At 40.2% G+C, this 18,967-nt stretch overlaps 1 protein-coding gene across 2 annotated transcripts in view; it reads left to right on the top strand.

The window, feature by feature from the left end:
- The first annotated feature begins 1,415 nt into the window (after nucleotides 1-1,415).
- Nucleotides 1,416-18,967, top strand: part of LOC113039324 (adenylate cyclase type 1-like) — a 32,153-nt gene continuing 14,601 nt past the window's right edge. Inside the window, exons 1-4 of one of the 2 annotated variants that reach the window (XM_026197205.1) lie at nucleotides 1,416-2,350; nucleotides 5,343-5,492; nucleotides 5,885-6,003; nucleotides 11,773-11,884. In XM_026197205.1, coding sequence (XP_026052990.1) covers nucleotides 1,778-2,350; nucleotides 5,343-5,492; nucleotides 5,885-6,003; nucleotides 11,773-11,884 — 954 coding nt within the window. In that variant the 5' untranslated portion in view covers nucleotides 1,416-1,777. The remainder of the gene's footprint in view (nucleotides 2,351-5,342; nucleotides 5,493-5,884; nucleotides 6,004-11,772; nucleotides 11,885-18,967) is intronic. The other variant, XR_003274953.1, reaches the window with a different exon arrangement.

Below are 18,967 nucleotides of genomic sequence, written 5' to 3'. Positions count from 1 at the left end.
AGAATAGTTTATTCTGCTCTGCTTCATTGAGCTGATAGAGTTTAAACCATAGCTTTCACACCTGTCGGATCATTTCATTGAAGAATAACAAGATGAACATGCAGTGTATTTATATCCAAACTAATGAATGCCACTAATCATCAGATGCATGCTGAACACTGGGGTAAATCTTATTTCGTTATCTTGCGTTTCCTGAATGATGTACAGATTAATTCATTGATTTGTTTGTTTGTATTTTGGGCCACAGCACATCTGGTGTTTCTGTGCTTCTGAGTTGTGTTCGTCTCAGCTCTAATGAACATGAACACAGACAGACTCATGCTTTGATTTCATGTCATGATTTCTGCATCAGCCTGATGTTCAGCTGTTCTCAGATCACTATCTTATTGCTCTCAGTCTGGCTGTCCAATGAAGGCTATTTATGACACGGCATGTTTTCGTTTCTGTAATAAACCTCAAATATATTGCAAAATGTACTTGAAGGGGCTAGAAAATACATTTCTAATCTAAAAATATATGAATGTATGACTGGTGGCTTTACATTGCACAGATGATTCTCCAGCCTCTGTTCAGCATCAGAAATCACACATAAGCAACAGAGGTAATAAAAACAGCCTCGTCTGTGTTCATGTCACGTATTTCACACCACTGCAGTGACAGCACTATTTATAGCATCCCTTTAGAGCATCGCTTGAACCTGCAGAGGTGATTCTTCACGCGAGACAATCACAGACCGACGGTGTTTTCATACACCTGAACACATCAATATCACATTTATCAGTGATTGAGCTTCATGAAGCCTCTGGATCATCAGTGCAGAGAAACAGCTGAAAGCTTCTAAATGGATGCTTGAACATCGGGTTTGTAAACAAATAGTGCATGCATTTCAGTACGAAACTGACAATTTGATTTAGTTTTGATGAACTCATAATTCACAAAGTCATGTGAGGCACACTGCGACAGAAGTTGACTGCAAAGATTCCTCTCGAGTGATGTTTCATGACTGCAGTATTAATCCAACATATGGTAAAGAGTCGTGATACAGAATGATTGAAAATGCTCAATAGTTTAATAACTTAGCATTAAAGAGAAGTACGTATTGAGAAGTATGTGTAACAAACCATCAAATATTCATTTTCCAGATTTGTTGCATATGTTGCTATTTTTTCAGGTATTTATTTATTTATTTTTGGTAACTCTTTGTTTTACAGTGTCCTTGTTACACGTTAGATGCACTTACTACAAAAACAATACATTATGCATAATAACATGCAACTAACCCTAAATTAAACCCTAACCGACACATTAATATAACTCAGTGCTAATTTGTGTAATAACAACGTCATCTTGTAATAAAGTGTAACCATATTTAGCTTAAGACTGTATTACATATGTAGCTGCGTATGTGACATAAAAACCTTAAATTCTGATTTATCGTCCTTCTTTGAGTCAAGGATGTAACGATGCGACTGAAATCCTAAGTTCCTTATTAACCCTAGTGCAAACATTTCTGTCCTTGCTCGTTGCCGAAAGATCCGCAGTGGTTTACGCTTCATGCGTTTGTGAGACGCGCGCGCCTCAGAGATCCGCGTGTCAATCAGCAGAATTAGCGAGCGGCGCACCGCGCAGGCGTGATCCAGTCTGAGCCGCGCGAGCTCGAGGCCAGTCGCTTCCGTCTCTTCAGCTCTACCTCTCCCGCCGGACACATGCACACCGGCCCCCGGCGACCCTCCGCGCCTCTGTCGCACCTGTCCGGCGCGTGAATGGCCCTCCCGCCATGGACGAAATACCGTTCCAGAAAGTCAAGACCCGGCGCAGGAGGAGCCACTGCCCGCCCGGGGTCATCGCGTGCGAGGACGAGTTCGACTGCAAGGAGCTCGAGTCGCTCTTCCACAACTACAACCTGAAGCTCGACCAGACGTGCACACTGAAGGCTCTGTTCGTGCTCATCCTGCTGTCGTCCAGTCTGAGCCTGCTGGAGCTGCTGCTGTCCGGCGCCAGCCTGACCATCGCCAAGGGCTCGTACCCGGTGCACTTCGTCGTCTTCATCTCGCTCTTCATCGTCACTAACGTCAAGTACCTGCAGGTGAGCCAGCTGCAGCAGATCGCGCACTTGAGCCTGCTCTTCTGCTTCACCTGCTCGGTGCTGTGCTGCCCGTTCCCGCACGTGTCGGGCGCCACGGGTCCGGAGCAGGGCGTGTGGCAGCTGCTGTTGCTGACGTTCGTGGCGTACGCGCTGCTGCCGGTGCGGACGCTGCTGGCGGTGCTGTTCGGGCTGCTGGTGTCCGTGTCGCACACCATCGTCACGGCCACGTCTGTGACGGCGAAGACCCAGCGGCTGTGGAGAGCGGTGAGTTCAGCACTGGACAGCGCTCGCTCGCTCTCGCGCACACTCGCGTTCTGTTAGAATTCACTCATAATTTAATGCTTTTCAGTTTAAAACTATATCGTATCTGATCAGCCTCTTCTCATCAATGAGTGAATGTAAAAAAAAAAAAAAAAGTTTCGAAAAGTTGGCATGTTTTTACTCCACTTTAATTTTGTTTTTTTATTGAAATTATTTGAAACGTCAAATTAACCATTAAACTATGATGTATAGTTTTATTGGAATATATCACTGTAAAATCTGAGAATTACAGTATTAACCACTGGAATTAATATAATTTAATTAAATTCCTTTGACTATATAACACATGATTGCTCATTAACAGTCCAAATGTATGAAGCCTACATGTCAGATAAAAAAGTGATCAAGTTTTCATGCACTGCAATGGTTCAACAAAGTTCAGTCAAAAAAGAGCATGAGATATGGGGAAAAGGCTAAATGTATTTTTTTTTAATGAATATAACTGTTACAGAAACGAATTTTGACCCATAATGGGACTTCATACATATCCAGGTGACCCGAACATGAAAAATATATCATATTTTTAAATATATATATATATATTTTTTTTTAAGAAATGTTAATGTAGCTCCTCTGGGCCAGAAATGTACCTGCATGCATTATGAGCATTAAGATGTGCCTCATGACACCAGTAAAATTACTTAATCTGTTTAACCTGAGCAGATGTTACTACATGAAACATAATTCAGATTAATAAAGTGCAATACGTTTGCACTTAAATTTTACAAGAAAATACCAGGCCTATTTCAGTCTCTGTCACATTTAATTCAGTGTGTTACTTGCCATTTAATTATAATTATTTGTGAAAGTATTGAGTGGAAGTTAAGTAAATCCTCCACCATTATATTTCAGTGTATTTCACATTGTGATACATGATTTGCCAGAAAATTACGTTCCTGTTTAAAACAACAGGTGAATCACCCCATGCAATGAAGTTGTATAACTTGCTTACTCAACATTTCAAGTTAAATGCATAAACATCCCTGTGTAAAACATATACAGTCTGTAAATCTAAATCTACAGTTAGCTAAGATTAAAATATCACCACCTTCTGCTGCCTTATCTGCCACATTTTCTGCAGTGTTTGGTTTAGTGCTGTCAGACTGATTTCCAACAGAAAGAGTGTTACTACCAATCACCTCCTGAAAGGTTAAATCTGTAGTAATGTCTGCGGTTGGGTTTCACTGAGGTGCAGGACAGAATGTGGAGGGAAAGAAACAGCTCAGTTTATCAAGAGTGATTCAGCTCAAATACAGTTTATGACAGGGCAGTTTTAATAAAGATAGAGTGAATGTACACTTCATCATTGAGTAGATCGAGATACTGTGACTGAGACTGTTATGAGACACAGAGAGTGTGTGCAGTATCTATAAAGTCCTCCGCAGTGGCTCTGATAGACGGATGGATGTCACACTTTCTCCTGTGTGTTTGAGGAGCGATGGGTCCAGAGACGGCAGCAGAGCGGCTCTATGTAGGACGGCTCTGAACGCAGGCCAGACACACTTCTCAAAGCTATTTTAGCACAGAAACGAGGAGGAAGCCCTGTGCAGATGATCCGGACAGGATTCACAGACTGTGTTAGGCTTAGAAACCAGCGCTGTGTGAAGATCCTGCATGTGGGACACACTCATATTATTCACTATTAACCTACATACATCATGATTATATATAAATGACAAAACTCATTTAAATGGGTTCAGTCAGGTAGAAATCGTTCTTTAAGATATTAGTGTAATGCTGCTTCCCTCATTACTGAACACTGATGCTTCATTTCATGCTCCGTTACACCAACAGTCGTGTAATGAAACATTGCACAGCGTGGTTCAACATATCGTGTCAAGTTATGGTCACACGTACTGTGGTTCGGATAATCTTCACTGATGATATGTGTTCATTACAATAGAGCAAAAGCTTTCCACACACTGATTTCACATCAGATTCAGCTGGTCATGCACATTTGCTGCACTGACCAAAGGACAGCTGCTTCCTTTCATTCATTCTGTGACCTTTTTTGCCTAATGAAATTTCTCTCATGTGAGGATGCTGAGAAGGTCAGTGTTTTACAGACGTTCAGTTTCTTCTCTCAGAACAACTATATCATGATGGAACAGCAGAGAAGTTACTTGAAGTTCAGCTACCTGAACAATAACTGCTTAAATAAATGGGTTTTATTCTGGAATGAGAGCAGGGTTGAGAATGTGGATCTGTGCTCTTTAAGTGTGTTGCTAAATCTTGTCATCCTGAGACCTTCAGAAAGTAGACAGAAACACACAGCACAACTGATGTAAGCTGCGGTTCACACAGAACCTGTTGTGATTTGGAAAATCTCAAGAGGGTTTTCTTTTAAGTTGATTTTTATTTATGTCAGCACTGTGTTTTTAGAGTGTTGTGTCATGTGTGAGACATTGCAGAAGACACAAGATGCGAGCACAGTGGTCAAAGATGATCTGCCACGCGTTTGCATAAAAAAGCAATGGAAAAGCAGTGCAGGGGAATAGAAATGAAGTCACATCTGCTCACTTTAGTACTGTTGGTCTGTGTGTACAGTAAATCAGTGAGTTTTCAGCATGTGAGAGAGAGCTAGGCCGGCTAAATAAAGGCTCGGTGTGCATGTCCTCTGACAAATCTAATCCAATAAAGAGCAGATAGACTCACATCCCTGAACTCTACGACCTGCAGCGAACACAAAACCAGCTCTGACCTCACTGAAGAGTGACCACACCAACACACGAGCCGTGAATAAATCTGTAGAGACAGTGTGATGTAAACACACTTTCAGGAAGTCATTCATGCTCTAAACACAACTAAACTACATCTGTCCATCAGTCATACTCTACCACAGCAGTGATCTTTAGTCATCACTTATATTAAAGCATCATTCAGAAGCATATATCATGTATCATATCTCATATCAGTGTTGTGTTTGTGTTTCCAGCTGGCTGCGAACACACTGCTCTTCACCGGAGTCAATCTGTCGGGTCTGTTTGTGCGGATCCTGACGGAAAGAGCGCAGCGCAGAGCCTTCCTTCAGGCCCGAAACTGCATCGAGGAGAGACTGCGCATGGAGGACGAGAACGAGAAACAGGTCACGCTCTTAAAACATTCAACACTTCAGTGGAGTCCTTTATATAGAAGGACACTTTAGTCTGCACAGAGTGTTTTGAGTTATGACAGCTTCCGATGTCTCAAACCACATGAGCAGAGGAAAATAATAATCTGTATATTTTTGAAACTGAACTAATTAAATAATTGGAACTGAAGTTTAGCTAGTTTAGCTGAAGTTTATCAACAGCTAGCAAAATAGAAAAAAAAAGTTTTTTTAAATGCTACCATGCATTTAGTTTAGTTATGGTAATAGTTTCCCTGAATATCACCGACTGTATAATAATGAAGGTATTTCCTGAGAAAGGCAGGTTGAGTTCTCTCTGTCTCACGTGTGTGTCTCTGATGATGATGATGATGATGATGATGATGCAGGAGCGTCTGCTGATGAGTCTGCTGCCCAGAAACGTGGCCATGGAGATGAAGGAGGACTTCCTGAAACCTCCAGAGAGGATCTTCCACAAGATCTACATCCAGCGGCATGATAACGTCAGGTAACACGCTCTGATGCGCCCCATTCCTAGAGTCTGTGTGAATGCAATGGTTTCCTGAGGAGAGGAGCTGCTTCAGCGGCTCTAATGATCACAGATGCTGTCTGAATCAGGAGTGATTTCTGCTTTCATTCATCAGTACACAGTCATATGAGTCTAATCTAACAAATCTGATGGACAATCAGGGTTTGGTTCAGTTTAGCTAAAAAAAAAAAAAAAAAAAACATTGGTTGTTTATTTTGGTTTGACACCTGTGTTGAAGTGTCTTACCAACTTTACTGCAGGATTTAATCTTGTTTTTTTTTTTTTTTTTTTTTAGTACAAGTCAAGTCAGTTCACATTTATTCTATAGAGCTTTATGCAATAGAGCAGCTTCTCTGGAATAAATTGGAAATAGTCTTTCAAAAGTTGGCTTCAATTAGAAAAGTGAATTATATTAAGCATTCACTGACAAAATGTTAAACTTTTATCTTAAAAGTTCTACTTTAATTTTATAGCTAATTTTATTCATGCTTATGCTGTAAAAAGTAAGAAAATATACATTGACGCTATATATATTTTATGAAGTAAAATCTGAAGAGAATAACTTGTTCTGGATTGTAATATCTTGAGTCCTGAGTCTGAAACACAGAGTTGATTTGATCAGGGTTAATCTGCATGTTACTGGATATTATATCTGTGAGGAATCCTGGATCATAGAGGCATTGAGTAATACTGTAATACTGAGTATTAATGTACCACAGAACTGATGAAGCATTGTGAAGTAAAACCAAGACCACTGACGTCAACTCAAACATGACGGGACACTCTCACTCATTCAGCCTGACGTGAGCCTGACTCTGTTGACCAGCTAGAGGCAGATCCATATATCGCTTCAGTTCTGTTCAGTTCAGTTTTATTTATTAGCACATTTAAAAACAACCATGGTTGAACAGAGTGCTCAAAAATGTCAAAAAAAAAAAAAAAAAAGCTGATCGTTGTTCTTCTGTACTATTGGCTTTCCGGGAAATAAAAAGTCTTTGTCAGTAGTTGCTGATAGTTAGTTTTATTCCTCTGTGTTTCTCTGTAGCTGATCGATTGTATAACAGCAGCATTAAAACATACGAGGCACTTACAGGGTTAAATCCTCAGTTCAGACCTCTGTTCACTCTAGTACATGTTCCTAATGAAACACATGATTGCCTTCAAAATCATTTATCAAACTCTTTCTGCTGCTGAAACAGCTTGACCTACTCTTGTGACAAAAGTGCAGACGTGTGAATGAGGTTTAAAGCTGCGGGGATGGGCAGGTTCTTCAAGATTTTTAAGATTTTAGATTCTCACGGACCACATGATCAATGCAGGTGTATGCTGTGGTGTGAGTGTGTGTGTGTGCGTGTGTGTGTGTGTTGAGACGTTACTGAGACTCCTGCAGCCTTCAGATTAAACCTCCGCAGGGATTTACTGCGATGGACACTAAAGACTGTTGCATAACACTCGAGGAGAGAGATCTGCTCCTGCTGAGAGATATTTCTGGAGCAGATCAGAGACGCTCCTGCTGGAATATGGGACACTGGATATAGAACGAGAGCTCTTCCTCAGGTTCTGGACCTGTGATCAGAGCTGACTAATATCACTGATCAACTATAAACACATATCTCTCAGCACTTTTGACAGTGTTATGTGCATTATATATAATAATTAAGCACTGCACTCATTTACTGTAAGGAATACAGACAAGATCAGGTGTGATTTGTAACATCTTTATCATGACTCTTTATGTGATCACACTGACTTCAAACTGTTTAAACAATACTGAATGTTTTTCACTAAGTGATCAGACTCACTCAGAACACCCTAGCAACCACATAGCAACAACCTAGCAACCACTCAAGCATCACATGCTCTGTCACTCAGCATCTTGATTGATTGAAGGATTGTATCTGAAGCTTGTCCTCAGCATGATCTCCTTCACAGATGGACACGCATTAAAACATTCACAGCAAACTGAGTTTATGGCACCCGTCTTATGTTGACATCTGCGCTATGACAGTGTCTCAGTGTTCACGCGCCCACACACACACGCCTCGCTCTCAGCCTGTGCGCTTCACAGCTCAGATGTAGCTGGACGTCAGTGTGTGTGTGTGTGTATCTCTCTGTGTGTGTGTGTGTGTGTGTGTGTGTGTGTATGGGGTTTGAGTGTGTGTGGTTGAGTGAGTGTGTGTGTACTGTGTGTGCACTGGTATATATGGTTTATGAGGACACTGTGTCCCCGTAAAGCAAAAGGCTAAAAAAAACATTTAAAAAATTGCCACTAGTTTCCTGTAAGGGTTTAAGGTGTGGGGTTTGTGTCCGACAATAGAAAATACAGTTTGTACAGTATAAAAACCATTACACCTATGGAGAGTCCCCCCGTGTGTGTGTGTGTGTGTGTGTGTGTGTGTGTGTGCGTGTGTGTGTGTGTGTGTGTGTGCTACCTACAAATTTGTACCTGACAAAATCACCAAAAACCTCCATTTGTGGATGTCCTCATTTGTAAAACTGGTATAAAAATAAAGTATTAAAAGTATTTTCTAAATTGTAAAAATTAGTGGTAGGTGGTAGGTTTAGATTAAAAAGGGTTTAACTACCTGTATATAAATACAATAGATGTCTATGTTATGTCCCCATTTAGATCGCTAAATGTATGTGTGTGTGTGTATGTGTGTGTGTGTGTGTGTGTGTTTTTGTGTGTACGTATGCGTGTGTGTCAGTCTCATCATGACAAACCCTCATCAGACCTACTTCATGTGTGGCTTTAGTAACACTTCCAGAAACAGTGAGACTGGGGCTTGATCTCAGAAACAAGTTCCCTTTCGAACAGATCTCCCTTGTTGCGTTGAATGCTTAGGGTTCTCCAAAGCAGCTGACTGCTATATAAGTTGGCTGAGAGTGTCATTCATCGAGCAGAAGAGCCCTGGCAGAGAACAGCACTACCCCTGTAGCCATCCAGCCACTGAGAAAGTGCACTTCCAAGAGCAAATTTAAACGACATTGTTTCAAATGTTGTGATGCAAGTGTGGTTCACACTCAGATGGTTCACACTGACACTCACTTGCCGGGGCAGTGCCCACACTGAGGCTGCACACCAAGAGCATGATTCTCGCCCTGCTTCGCTTGTGAATTGCCTTCTTTAATAAAGGTGGTCCTCCCTCGTCTGTTCCTCCATTTTCCCCCTCCCAGGAGCCTCAGTGGAAGAAACAGTGGGGCAGTTGTGGATTTCCCAGGAGTGAACCTGAGAGTGGCACAGGTCCTGCAGCACATTGATATGCCGATGTTATTCTCATGTGAGGATCAGCGCCTCTCGTCTGCAGTGAGCGGCTTGTTCTCTTTCTGTAGATCAGAAGAAGAAGCTGTTGCTGTCAACCACATGTCACTGACGGCTTCAGAAGCAATGGAATGGGCGTGTCCCAGAGAGGTTACCGGCTACCTTCCTCTCAAAGATTCCTGGCCAGTGAGGACAGTGAGTTGATTCACATCCCTATGAAGGCCATTGAGGAACTGAACTTAGAATAATCGGCTCCGGAAGAGTCTTATACAATTGGTACCTTCCAGCACAACGTCAGTGCTTAGAGGAACGGCCCATTTTTACTGTAAGTTCACCAGAACTCACCAGGACATAGCATGCCCCCTATTTGGCACACGTTCACACTGCTACTTCTGCCGCCCTTACCTCTGTTTAAGGCGCTCAAGGAAATTAGTGATGCACGGGTCGTCTCATAACCTGGGGACCTTAGGTTGGGGCGGGTAAGGAAACTGGCACTTTTTTTGTGGGATGGGGTGGGTCACTAAAAACAAAATGTAAAAATCTATTTATGTTGCATGCTGTTTAGTGGTGGACTTTTGATTCTTTCAAGAGATTCATTAATTTTTAGTTCATTCACCAAAATGATTCTTTCAGATTTGTTCATTGATTCGTTCAGTGACCATTTCTTCATATTACACAAATATGCCACAGCAGGTCGCAAAAAAGAGTGTCTTATGTGTTATGTCTCAAGTCAACAAATGTATTTACTTGTTACAAAAACTGATTTGGCTTTATTAAAATGTGTGCATAATCGCACTAAATAAATATTATAAATAAGTTGTTCAGATGCAAACAAAGCACAAGGTTTTCTTGTATAATTAGCATTTTAATAGTTTGGTCAGACAGTTCATATATAATATATTCACATTAATAAATTGGGGATTAAACGTTGATTTATGTTCTGTATTCTAAATATGAAAACAAGCATATGTGCACAGTACCTATAACTGTGCTTTGTATCTGCTGATTGCTGATCGAGATTTACATGCTTGTATCAGTTCATTCAACTCGTTCACAAACAAAATCTCTCGATCCCGTTCAGTGATGGGTGTATTCGATCACTACATTCAACAAATCACATGCTCCGTCACATCTCATACTCGAAAGCTAATGGCTCGAGGTTGAGTAACTCTTTGACAGGATGAAACAGTTCACAGAGTTACCCGGTTCACCAAGCTGCACATGCACTGCTAATAGTGACGCGCTGCTGTGGAGGGAGGAACTTCAGTGAACAAGAAATATGAGTCAGTGGATTATGTGAAGGAAAATGATTCATACACCTAAAAGGTTTGTTCAAGACCGAACCATCACAAGTGCAATTCCCTATACCTTATATTAAATATTTGGAATATATATTTTCATATTTTATTAAGTTCTTTGATAAGGTTACAGTTAGAAGATCTAAGTAGCAACGCAACTTGCATGATGTCCCCGATGCACGGATTGGGTCGGGTCGGGGCGGGTAAAGAAATTAGACTTTATTTGCAGGACAGGCTGAGGGGGCAAAATAATTTCATAAAAGCGGGACCCGCGGGTTGGAAAAAAAATCTGACCCCTTGCATCATTAATGACAATCTCCTCACTCTGGAAGAGGAGGCCATGAAGGCCACAGCACAGATAATCGGCAATGCCATGGCCAACTTGGGGATTTAGCACAGATGCAAACTTGCTTTGAGGGTAGTCCCACCTGGGCAAGTGGTTCAAATGATCCGGTCTGTCTCTGAGAGAGCAGAGATGGACCTCCTCAACCTAGATGAAAACTTTTACTGCCCAATTCACTTCCCAAAGCAGCGAGATCCCCTAGCCAACAGGTGACCCAGAGTTTGCATGTATGCCTTCTCCCTGATTAACATTGTCATTAAGTTTCTGAGGGGAGCTCAGAGTTTGAATCCACGTCATACTGTACCGACCTGAGACTTATCCATAGTATTCAGGGCCCTCTCTTCAAGCCACTCCAGTCCGGTGACTTACAGACCCTGTCACTTAAGACTCCTTTTGGAAATTAGGGTCAGTCAATCAAGTAGGTGACTTGCAAGCACTGTCAATCAGTGCTTCATGCCTTGAGTTTGTTCCTAACAACTGTAGATTGTAGACTGTAGACTTACTGTATTTTAAGACAGTATCCCTGACCAGATTTAATGAATATTAAGGTTTATGCATCAGCGGGGGCTTCAGTCTGGTTTGTTTCACTGACTTTTCTCTGTCATTTCATTATTAAATCTAGGTGGATAGACAGATATAGTCCAGAATTATATATATATAATAGAAATACAGTATTAATATCCTTTAGTTTGAGCTCCTTATGAACAAACAGCAGGTAAACATGTCTTTTATATCTTTCATTTTAAACATGTCAAACATATGTCTTCAGTTTTTCTGTACTCTCTCTTCTCCTGTGAAGTGGTAGGAAGCGTCTAATGGCTTTCTGTGTTTTTTTCCCCCTCCAGTATCCTGTTTGCGGATATCGTGGGCTTCACGAGTCTGGCGTCGCAGTGCACAGCGCAGGAGCTCGTCAAACTCCTCAACGAGCTCTTCGGCAAGTTTGACGAACTCGCCACGGTGAGTCACTCTCATTGGCTCATGCCTGTTGCTATGGTGACTTCACACCCTGGCAACAGCAACAGAAGGACAGGTGTGAGCACAAGGGAAGTTATGCATAATCAGAGAGTTATATGTGATAAAAATGAAATTATGACGGAGCTGTGATCATGTGAGGCATGTGAGGAGTTCCATCAAAATGTTTAATTGTGTGAAAGTGCTTCATAAATCTCACCGTATCTTCATTTATATCTAAATTCACAGTAGTACTAGAATAAAAGTATATTAGAAAAAAATACTATAATAAAATAAAAATATCTGAGCGCTGACGTCTACAAGAGACAAAACAGTAATTCACCTTTCCAAAGTAATTCTTTTTTATAATTTGTTTTAGTTTATTATTATTATTATTATTATTTTATATTTTATTTTTAAAATAAGCATTATTGGTGTTGAGTTGTTCATATTGTAGTTCATATGACTGTTACCATGTGACTTGTGTGATTCTAGAAGGTTTCCTCATAGAATCATTGTGTGAGTATTTTCAGCGTGCACATGGAAAGGTTGAATCAGTAGTTTTCAGTCTCTTGCATGCATACAACGGTTAAATCTCTCTCTGTCTGTCTTCATTAGGCAGTGTGTCTGTAAAATAAACATGTAGATGTATCTCAGTGTAATCTAGACACTAGAATTGCTTACATTCACATGTGTCTATGAAATCCTTTAATCCATAGATTACACTGAGATGTAACTGTCCAGCGTCAGAAGGTCTTTCAGCAGCTCTAGTGTTTCAAAATGATTGTCAATCTGTGGTGTGAGTTTGTTTCGTTGAAGGGTCCATTTGTTCGCATGTTTTACTCGATGCTCCTTCTGTCTGGACTGTCTGCTGGGTCTCACATGTGCTGCTCCATATAATCACTGTAGAGTACGTTCTTATGCTGTATCTGAAGTATGTGCATTGGGTCTTTTGTTAAATTGTTAGATTAGCTTGTTTTATGTTTACATTTTTCTAAGTAAGTGCCATGAAACCATGAGTTCTCAACCCCTTGTTATGAGTTCTCAACCCTGCTAAGAAGTTGTGGCCTAGTGGTTAGCGAGATTGATTCCTAACCCTAGGGTTGTGGGTTTGAGTTTCAGGGCCAGCTTATACTGGGACAACTGCTCCCCAGGCGCCGCAGCATAAATTATGCCCACTGCTCCGGGTGTGTGTTCACAGTGTGTGTGTGTGTGTTCACAGTGTGTGTGTGTGCACTTTGGATGGGTTAAATGCAGAGCACGAATTCTGAGTATGGGTCACTTCACTTTATTTTTATTTAGTTTTTCATATTTTTGAACTGTCACCACTGGTATATAATGCAACAAAGACTGCTAAAGTCAACAGATTTTACTAAATGAGCTTCAATCTCTGTGTAAAAATATCATCATGATGCTGCCGTCTTCCTGCAGTCATTTTTACCCGCGTAAATTAACTGTAAATCTCAGGAGAAAAGTGTAATTTTGACCTCCGTCTACAAAATAGTGTATTATATTTGCTCAGTAAATGTACATTCATGACATTTCATATTTTAGCTTTCATCACAGAATAACCATATAGCACTATGTGTTTTTAAGTGTAAGTGTTTTTCTTTTATTTATTTTTCCTTTTTTTTTCTTTTCTTTTTTTGAATGAGGTAGAATGTAGTGAGTGCACCTTAAAAAGATACTTTTATCCAGAGTGAGACAAATGCACACTTATTAATGTGGAAAAACCATGACTCACTAGAATTGCGAAGAAGTGAACTGTGAATAGAACAAGAAGACAAAACAGGTTGTTTTTTGACCTGATATTAGTGGTTATATCAGGTCTGTTCATTCACTCATGCAGAGAGGAATGAATGAACAGGTAGGAATGAAAGGTTGAGCTGTGTATCATTTACATTATGGCAGCAGGAGTTGTGTATATAGACAATAGGAGGGGACCAAGCACTGAACCCTGTGGCACCCCAGTGTTTACCCTCCTCCTCAACAAACCTCGAAGGATCTGATTGTGCCAGTAATGTGCAGTTTCATCTACACACAGATCTCCTGAATGTTTGCATCAGAAGCTGGATGTCTTGTGAAAGTAAAGAGAGAGAGAGCTGACTGAACACAGTTTTGACAGGAGGGGGACTGGTCTGTTGGTTTCTATTACTCTAGGGTTCAGTTATGTTTTTTCGAGCTGTCGGGTTACCCGAGTGGTAGGAAAGATGGCAGTAATAAGAGCTGTAATAGGATTGTGGAGTGGAACGCTCTTCATTGGGCAAAACTACTTCAGGAGGTTCAGTTTGATCCAATTAAGTGTTTATATGGTGTGACGTGCAGATTCACAGGCTTGGCATTGGTGGGAAAGCAGATGTCATTGTAGCTGACCTGGGATCAGTAATGCTTTCATGGTTATGCCGGTTTGGGATTACAGTGAGGAAGAGTTTCATGAGATCAGTTTAGTAAGCATGCACCGTGAGTAAACTCTTAATGAAGATGTAAATGTTTAGGTTGAGCAGCCATATTTTATGCCAGTCCATATAGGTTTTCAGTACTGTAGGTTTAATAATAAAGGGTTTTACTTTATCTCACTTGTAAAGGCAGACTTCACCCCATCCTCTCAGGTTCATCATGGAGGTCAGGTTGTGCCGGTCCAATGCCAGTGTCTGCATAATTCAGTGCAGGTTTGAGGGTAGTTGAAAATGATGAGAAAGATGATGATAGTCACACAACAACAGTAATAGATTCTGTGGAATGAGTCATAGGAAGATTAGGAAGATTAACTGCATCAGAAAAAGAGCCTGTTCCTTTATGCTCTTGGTCTTTTATATGTATATGAGGGGACTGTATTTCTTCTCTCTTCTAAATCTTTTTTTATTATTATTATAATTAATAATTTATTTTATTTTTTTTGTATTTTTTTTTAGTTAACTATAATAATCTGGACTCAAGACAGACATATATCAAGTAAGACAAATATAAATGGCTCAGTATTTATTTGTGAATTAAATTACAAAAGGAAAGAAAAAGCTCTCTGGCTAGACATCATTATCAGGCACACAGCTTTATCCATGTCAAAGTTTCTGTTATGTGATCTGTTACAGTAGCAGCTTCTGTTCAGATTTTCAGTACTTCTCATGCGTGCACTGAAAGAAACACATTGCATAATGTTAATATTATTCTCCTTATACAGTATGTGCAGATTTTGCATAGGTCTTTTTTAGGCTTTAGAGTGGATGAAAGATGTAACCAGTCTGAAGTGGAGCGCCATACCTGTAAAAAAAGTAGTCATTTTGCTGTTGCAATCATATGCATTCATGCCATATTGGTGTCGCACCACACTGGTTTTACCATGGTCAAGTGTGTTTTAGGCCCTATAGAGCTCTTTAGTCATGATCTACTGGCCGAGCTAGAAGACTTGTCATAGGTTTCTAGAACTGCTTTCTGATTTATGAGTCAAGTAAGCTCTGAGATGAACATTACTCGCAGAGACTTTCGTGTTTTGCTCTACAACATTAGTTCTACAAACTCATACCTCAAATTAGATTGTGAGTCTCTAACGAGCTGCTGTATGATGATGATGATGATGAAGATGATGAAGAGAGCACTTGTCTGATTCACCAAGCTCATAAACTCATGTCCTTCTGCTGTTTAGCAACTGTATTAGAGACATCACGGACAAAACTGAAGTTAATTAAAGAGCTTATTTTACTCCTAAATAGAATCATTCCATTGTGAAATCCTTGGACTTCTGGGTCTGGGTCTTCTGGGTTTAGGGTTATAGTACTTTATGAGCAGCTCTGTTCACATTCCCTGTCTCAGATGGCTGGCTGCTATATTTTGCCCTCATTTCTCCTCATTTAGATTTAAATTAAGAGGCTGAATTGGCACAGATTTGTCTGTGTGAGATCTAATAAACTCTCGTTCCTGAAGAGTGAATAACAGACGTTGTGGCTCCTGAAGGGCTCTTGGCTAAATGATGTAAATGTATGCAGTGTTTTTGATCATGCTGATATGCTTTAATCTTACAGTGTTTCCATGGCAGACACACACACCTGTGTTTCACCAGCACACTTACACACTCTCAGTGCTTCTGCTTCAGTGTTTGACTCGCTCTGAGACAAATGAATCCTGACTGTGAAAGTGATACTCTCGAGATTTAATTTTCTTTGTCACACTTTATTTCAATAGTCCACTTTAGATATTCTACTGGTTTTAAATGACTTTGCAGCTACATTTCAGCTAACTCTCATTAGATTATGAGTAGACTGTTAGGTTAGGTTTACAGTTTACAGATTAAGTTGACTTAGCTACAAAGTAACTTATAGTCAGTAGAATGTCCATGAACATAAAGTGTGTACTGATATTAAGAAGTTTACTCACTGAATACTTTAAGACTATATACTGTACCTAGTATAGAGCAGATCTTTAGTGGACAGGTTAGTTTGATACATTTTTGCTCTGATTTTTCTTTCGTCTTTGAATTCCATGCCCAGATTATTTTTGAGAAATGTGACAGGCCTTTGGCAAGAGGAGCCCTGTTTCTGTCATCCAAATGCTGCTTTAAAAACAGAAAGCACCTCAAATAGCCACAACATTATCATTTCAGTGACCTATTTTGTGCATTTCTCGTTTCATTTCAAGCAGTTACAACTGTTGTGAAAAGGAGATACATAGTGAATTTTCCTGTCATGCTGTCTTAAATACTCACTTTAAAAATGCACAGGTTTGGACACTGTTCTTAACAAGCCATCATTTCCCTTTAATTTTTTTGGGTCAGGTGAGTGTTTGTAGGGTTGCAACAGCTAATCAATATAACTGACCATGAAAATAATTGATGATGAATTTCATTATTGATGAAAACATCAGTCATATCGCATTACAGTAGTGTAGAGAGCTGTTGTGGGAAAGTGCATGACCCCTTTATATAAACATTTTCCCAAGTGTACAACTCACATAGTCAGGCATTTATTTCCATTCTGCAAGTGAGTGTCACGCTGTCAGTCTCTGTTTCCCTGGGTGTCCACTAGTGGGCTCACTTCATCGTAGGCACTAGAATTCCTCTAGTCTTGTCCTGTCATCACAGTAATTGCACTCCTGTTAATTGCACCAGGTGCAGTCACTTTATTGTCATTAGCCTCCCTATAAATACCAGTCTTTTGCTGTTGTTTGTATGGAGTCCTTACCGTTCGTATGTCCAGCCTTCTCGTCCGCCGAGATTCATCCTTGCCTTCTCGTCCTCCGAGTTCCCGTTCTTTTCCCTTTCCTGTTCCCTCTTTTTGTTTATTTATTTGTTTTTTTGGACTGCTTGTTTGGTTTTGACCTTGGCTTGTTCGACCACGATTTGGATTATCCTTAATAAAGACATCTGCTATTGGATCTCTCTCTCTCTCCCTGTGTTTCACTGGGCGCGATCGTCACAGTGAGTTTGTTAAACTTAAAATATTAATGTTCTTCAACTATTTGTTGTAAAATTTACCTTTAAAAGTTGGGTTACATTTTATTATAGTGTAAATGTACTGAGCAATATTAATTAACTACATGAACAGTACTTAGGTTAGGATGAGAGTTTGGCATTGGGTTAGTTGCATGCAATTATGCATAGTTTATTGTTATTATAATAGTAAGTACATGTACAATTTGGAAGGACACGTGAAATAAAGTGTTACCAAAATTCTGCATATGACACAAATATCTGTACTTGAGAAGCAGCTGTACAGAGATTACGACATGCGATGGATATAAATGTGATACAAACACTCGTCTCTTACATCATCCTCATCCTCATAAAGATTTTAACTTTTTCCTACTGTAAAGCATGTATATATTTTTTTAGCATTTTTTAGCATTTTCCTGGAGTAATGAAACATGTTGCTCTAGGACACTAGGGATCCACTTTCTGCAGTGCAAACTCTGTCACTCCACACACCTACACACACACACACACACACACACACACACACACATCGTGGTGTGTTACTGAGTCTCTTGTGTGTGTGTGTGTGTGTGTGTGTGTGTGTCTGTAGTCGAGTGGCAGATGTGTGTCTGTGTGTCCTCAGAGACGTGTGTGTCTGCCACATCAGTCACAGCAGACATGAGCTGCATTCTGGGTCGTTGCTATGTGGTTGCTAGGGTGTTTGTAGGTGTTTTCTTCCTGTCTGGTGGGAACTGAGTCTCTGCGATCTTCTGTTCCTTAGAGGTGTGATTTTTTTCAGCTGTCTTAAGGTACAGTAACACTCTCCTCAACAGCACACATGATTAGACACGCATCTGGTGTTTTACTGTGTTGAGCTCATTACCGTGTGTGTGTGTGTGTGTGTTTGAGTTATATAACAGTAAATGTAAAAGTACGATCAGTGATTACAATCATATAAAGTGGTTTATGTGCATTTGATTGACATTTAATGTTGTTATTACTATTGTTTATAAACTAGTACTGTAAACAAAATGAGTTTAAATATCCACTAACCGTCTTTGAACAGTTTGTTGCCTCTGCTGGTTTAAAACATTCTTCCCTGTATTTCTTCTCTTCTCAAGCTTGCTTTCTAGTCGTCTTATAAACCTGCTTTATGAGTTAATGCTTTATGCTAACTGAATTTAGTTTTAATTTGAATATGGACAATAAAGTACTATTAACGTAAACCAGTCAAACTACAGAATCTACATGCTCCAAACCCTTCTCAGATATAAAGAGAGAAGACTGGAGAAAAGCTGCACATGAAGTATCAGAATTCAGCATTTTCATCATTTTCAGTGATGACAGCCATCCTGAGGAGTCTGAAAGTGAAGAAACTTCAGCTGCAGAATCCGAGTGAAAAGCTCAGATTGTAATGTAGATTGTGTAACATCTAATAAACACTTCAAGTGAAAGATCAGAGCCGGAGCGCTTCTGTTATAATCAACAAGCCCCAGACACAGAGAGAACCAGAGATTTACTGAGCTTCACAGATTCAGACGTGACTGAGTGACTGTCAGACTGAGCCAGCTTTGACAAAAATATAGATTTTTAGAAACAAATCAATACTGAGATATTTAGATAGCTTTCTCTCCAGCATCGATGCACAGATACCAGCAGCGATTCGTCTCTCTTCTCTCCGACAGCGC

Source organism: Carassius auratus, chromosome 2 (genome assembly GCF_003368295.1).
Source record: "Carassius auratus strain Wakin chromosome 2, ASM336829v1, whole genome shotgun sequence".
Lineage (NCBI taxonomy): Eukaryota > Metazoa > Chordata > Actinopteri > Cypriniformes > Cyprinidae > Carassius > Carassius auratus.
Note: the sequence above shows the minus strand (reverse complement) of the source record. Positions and strands in the feature narration are given on the sequence as shown.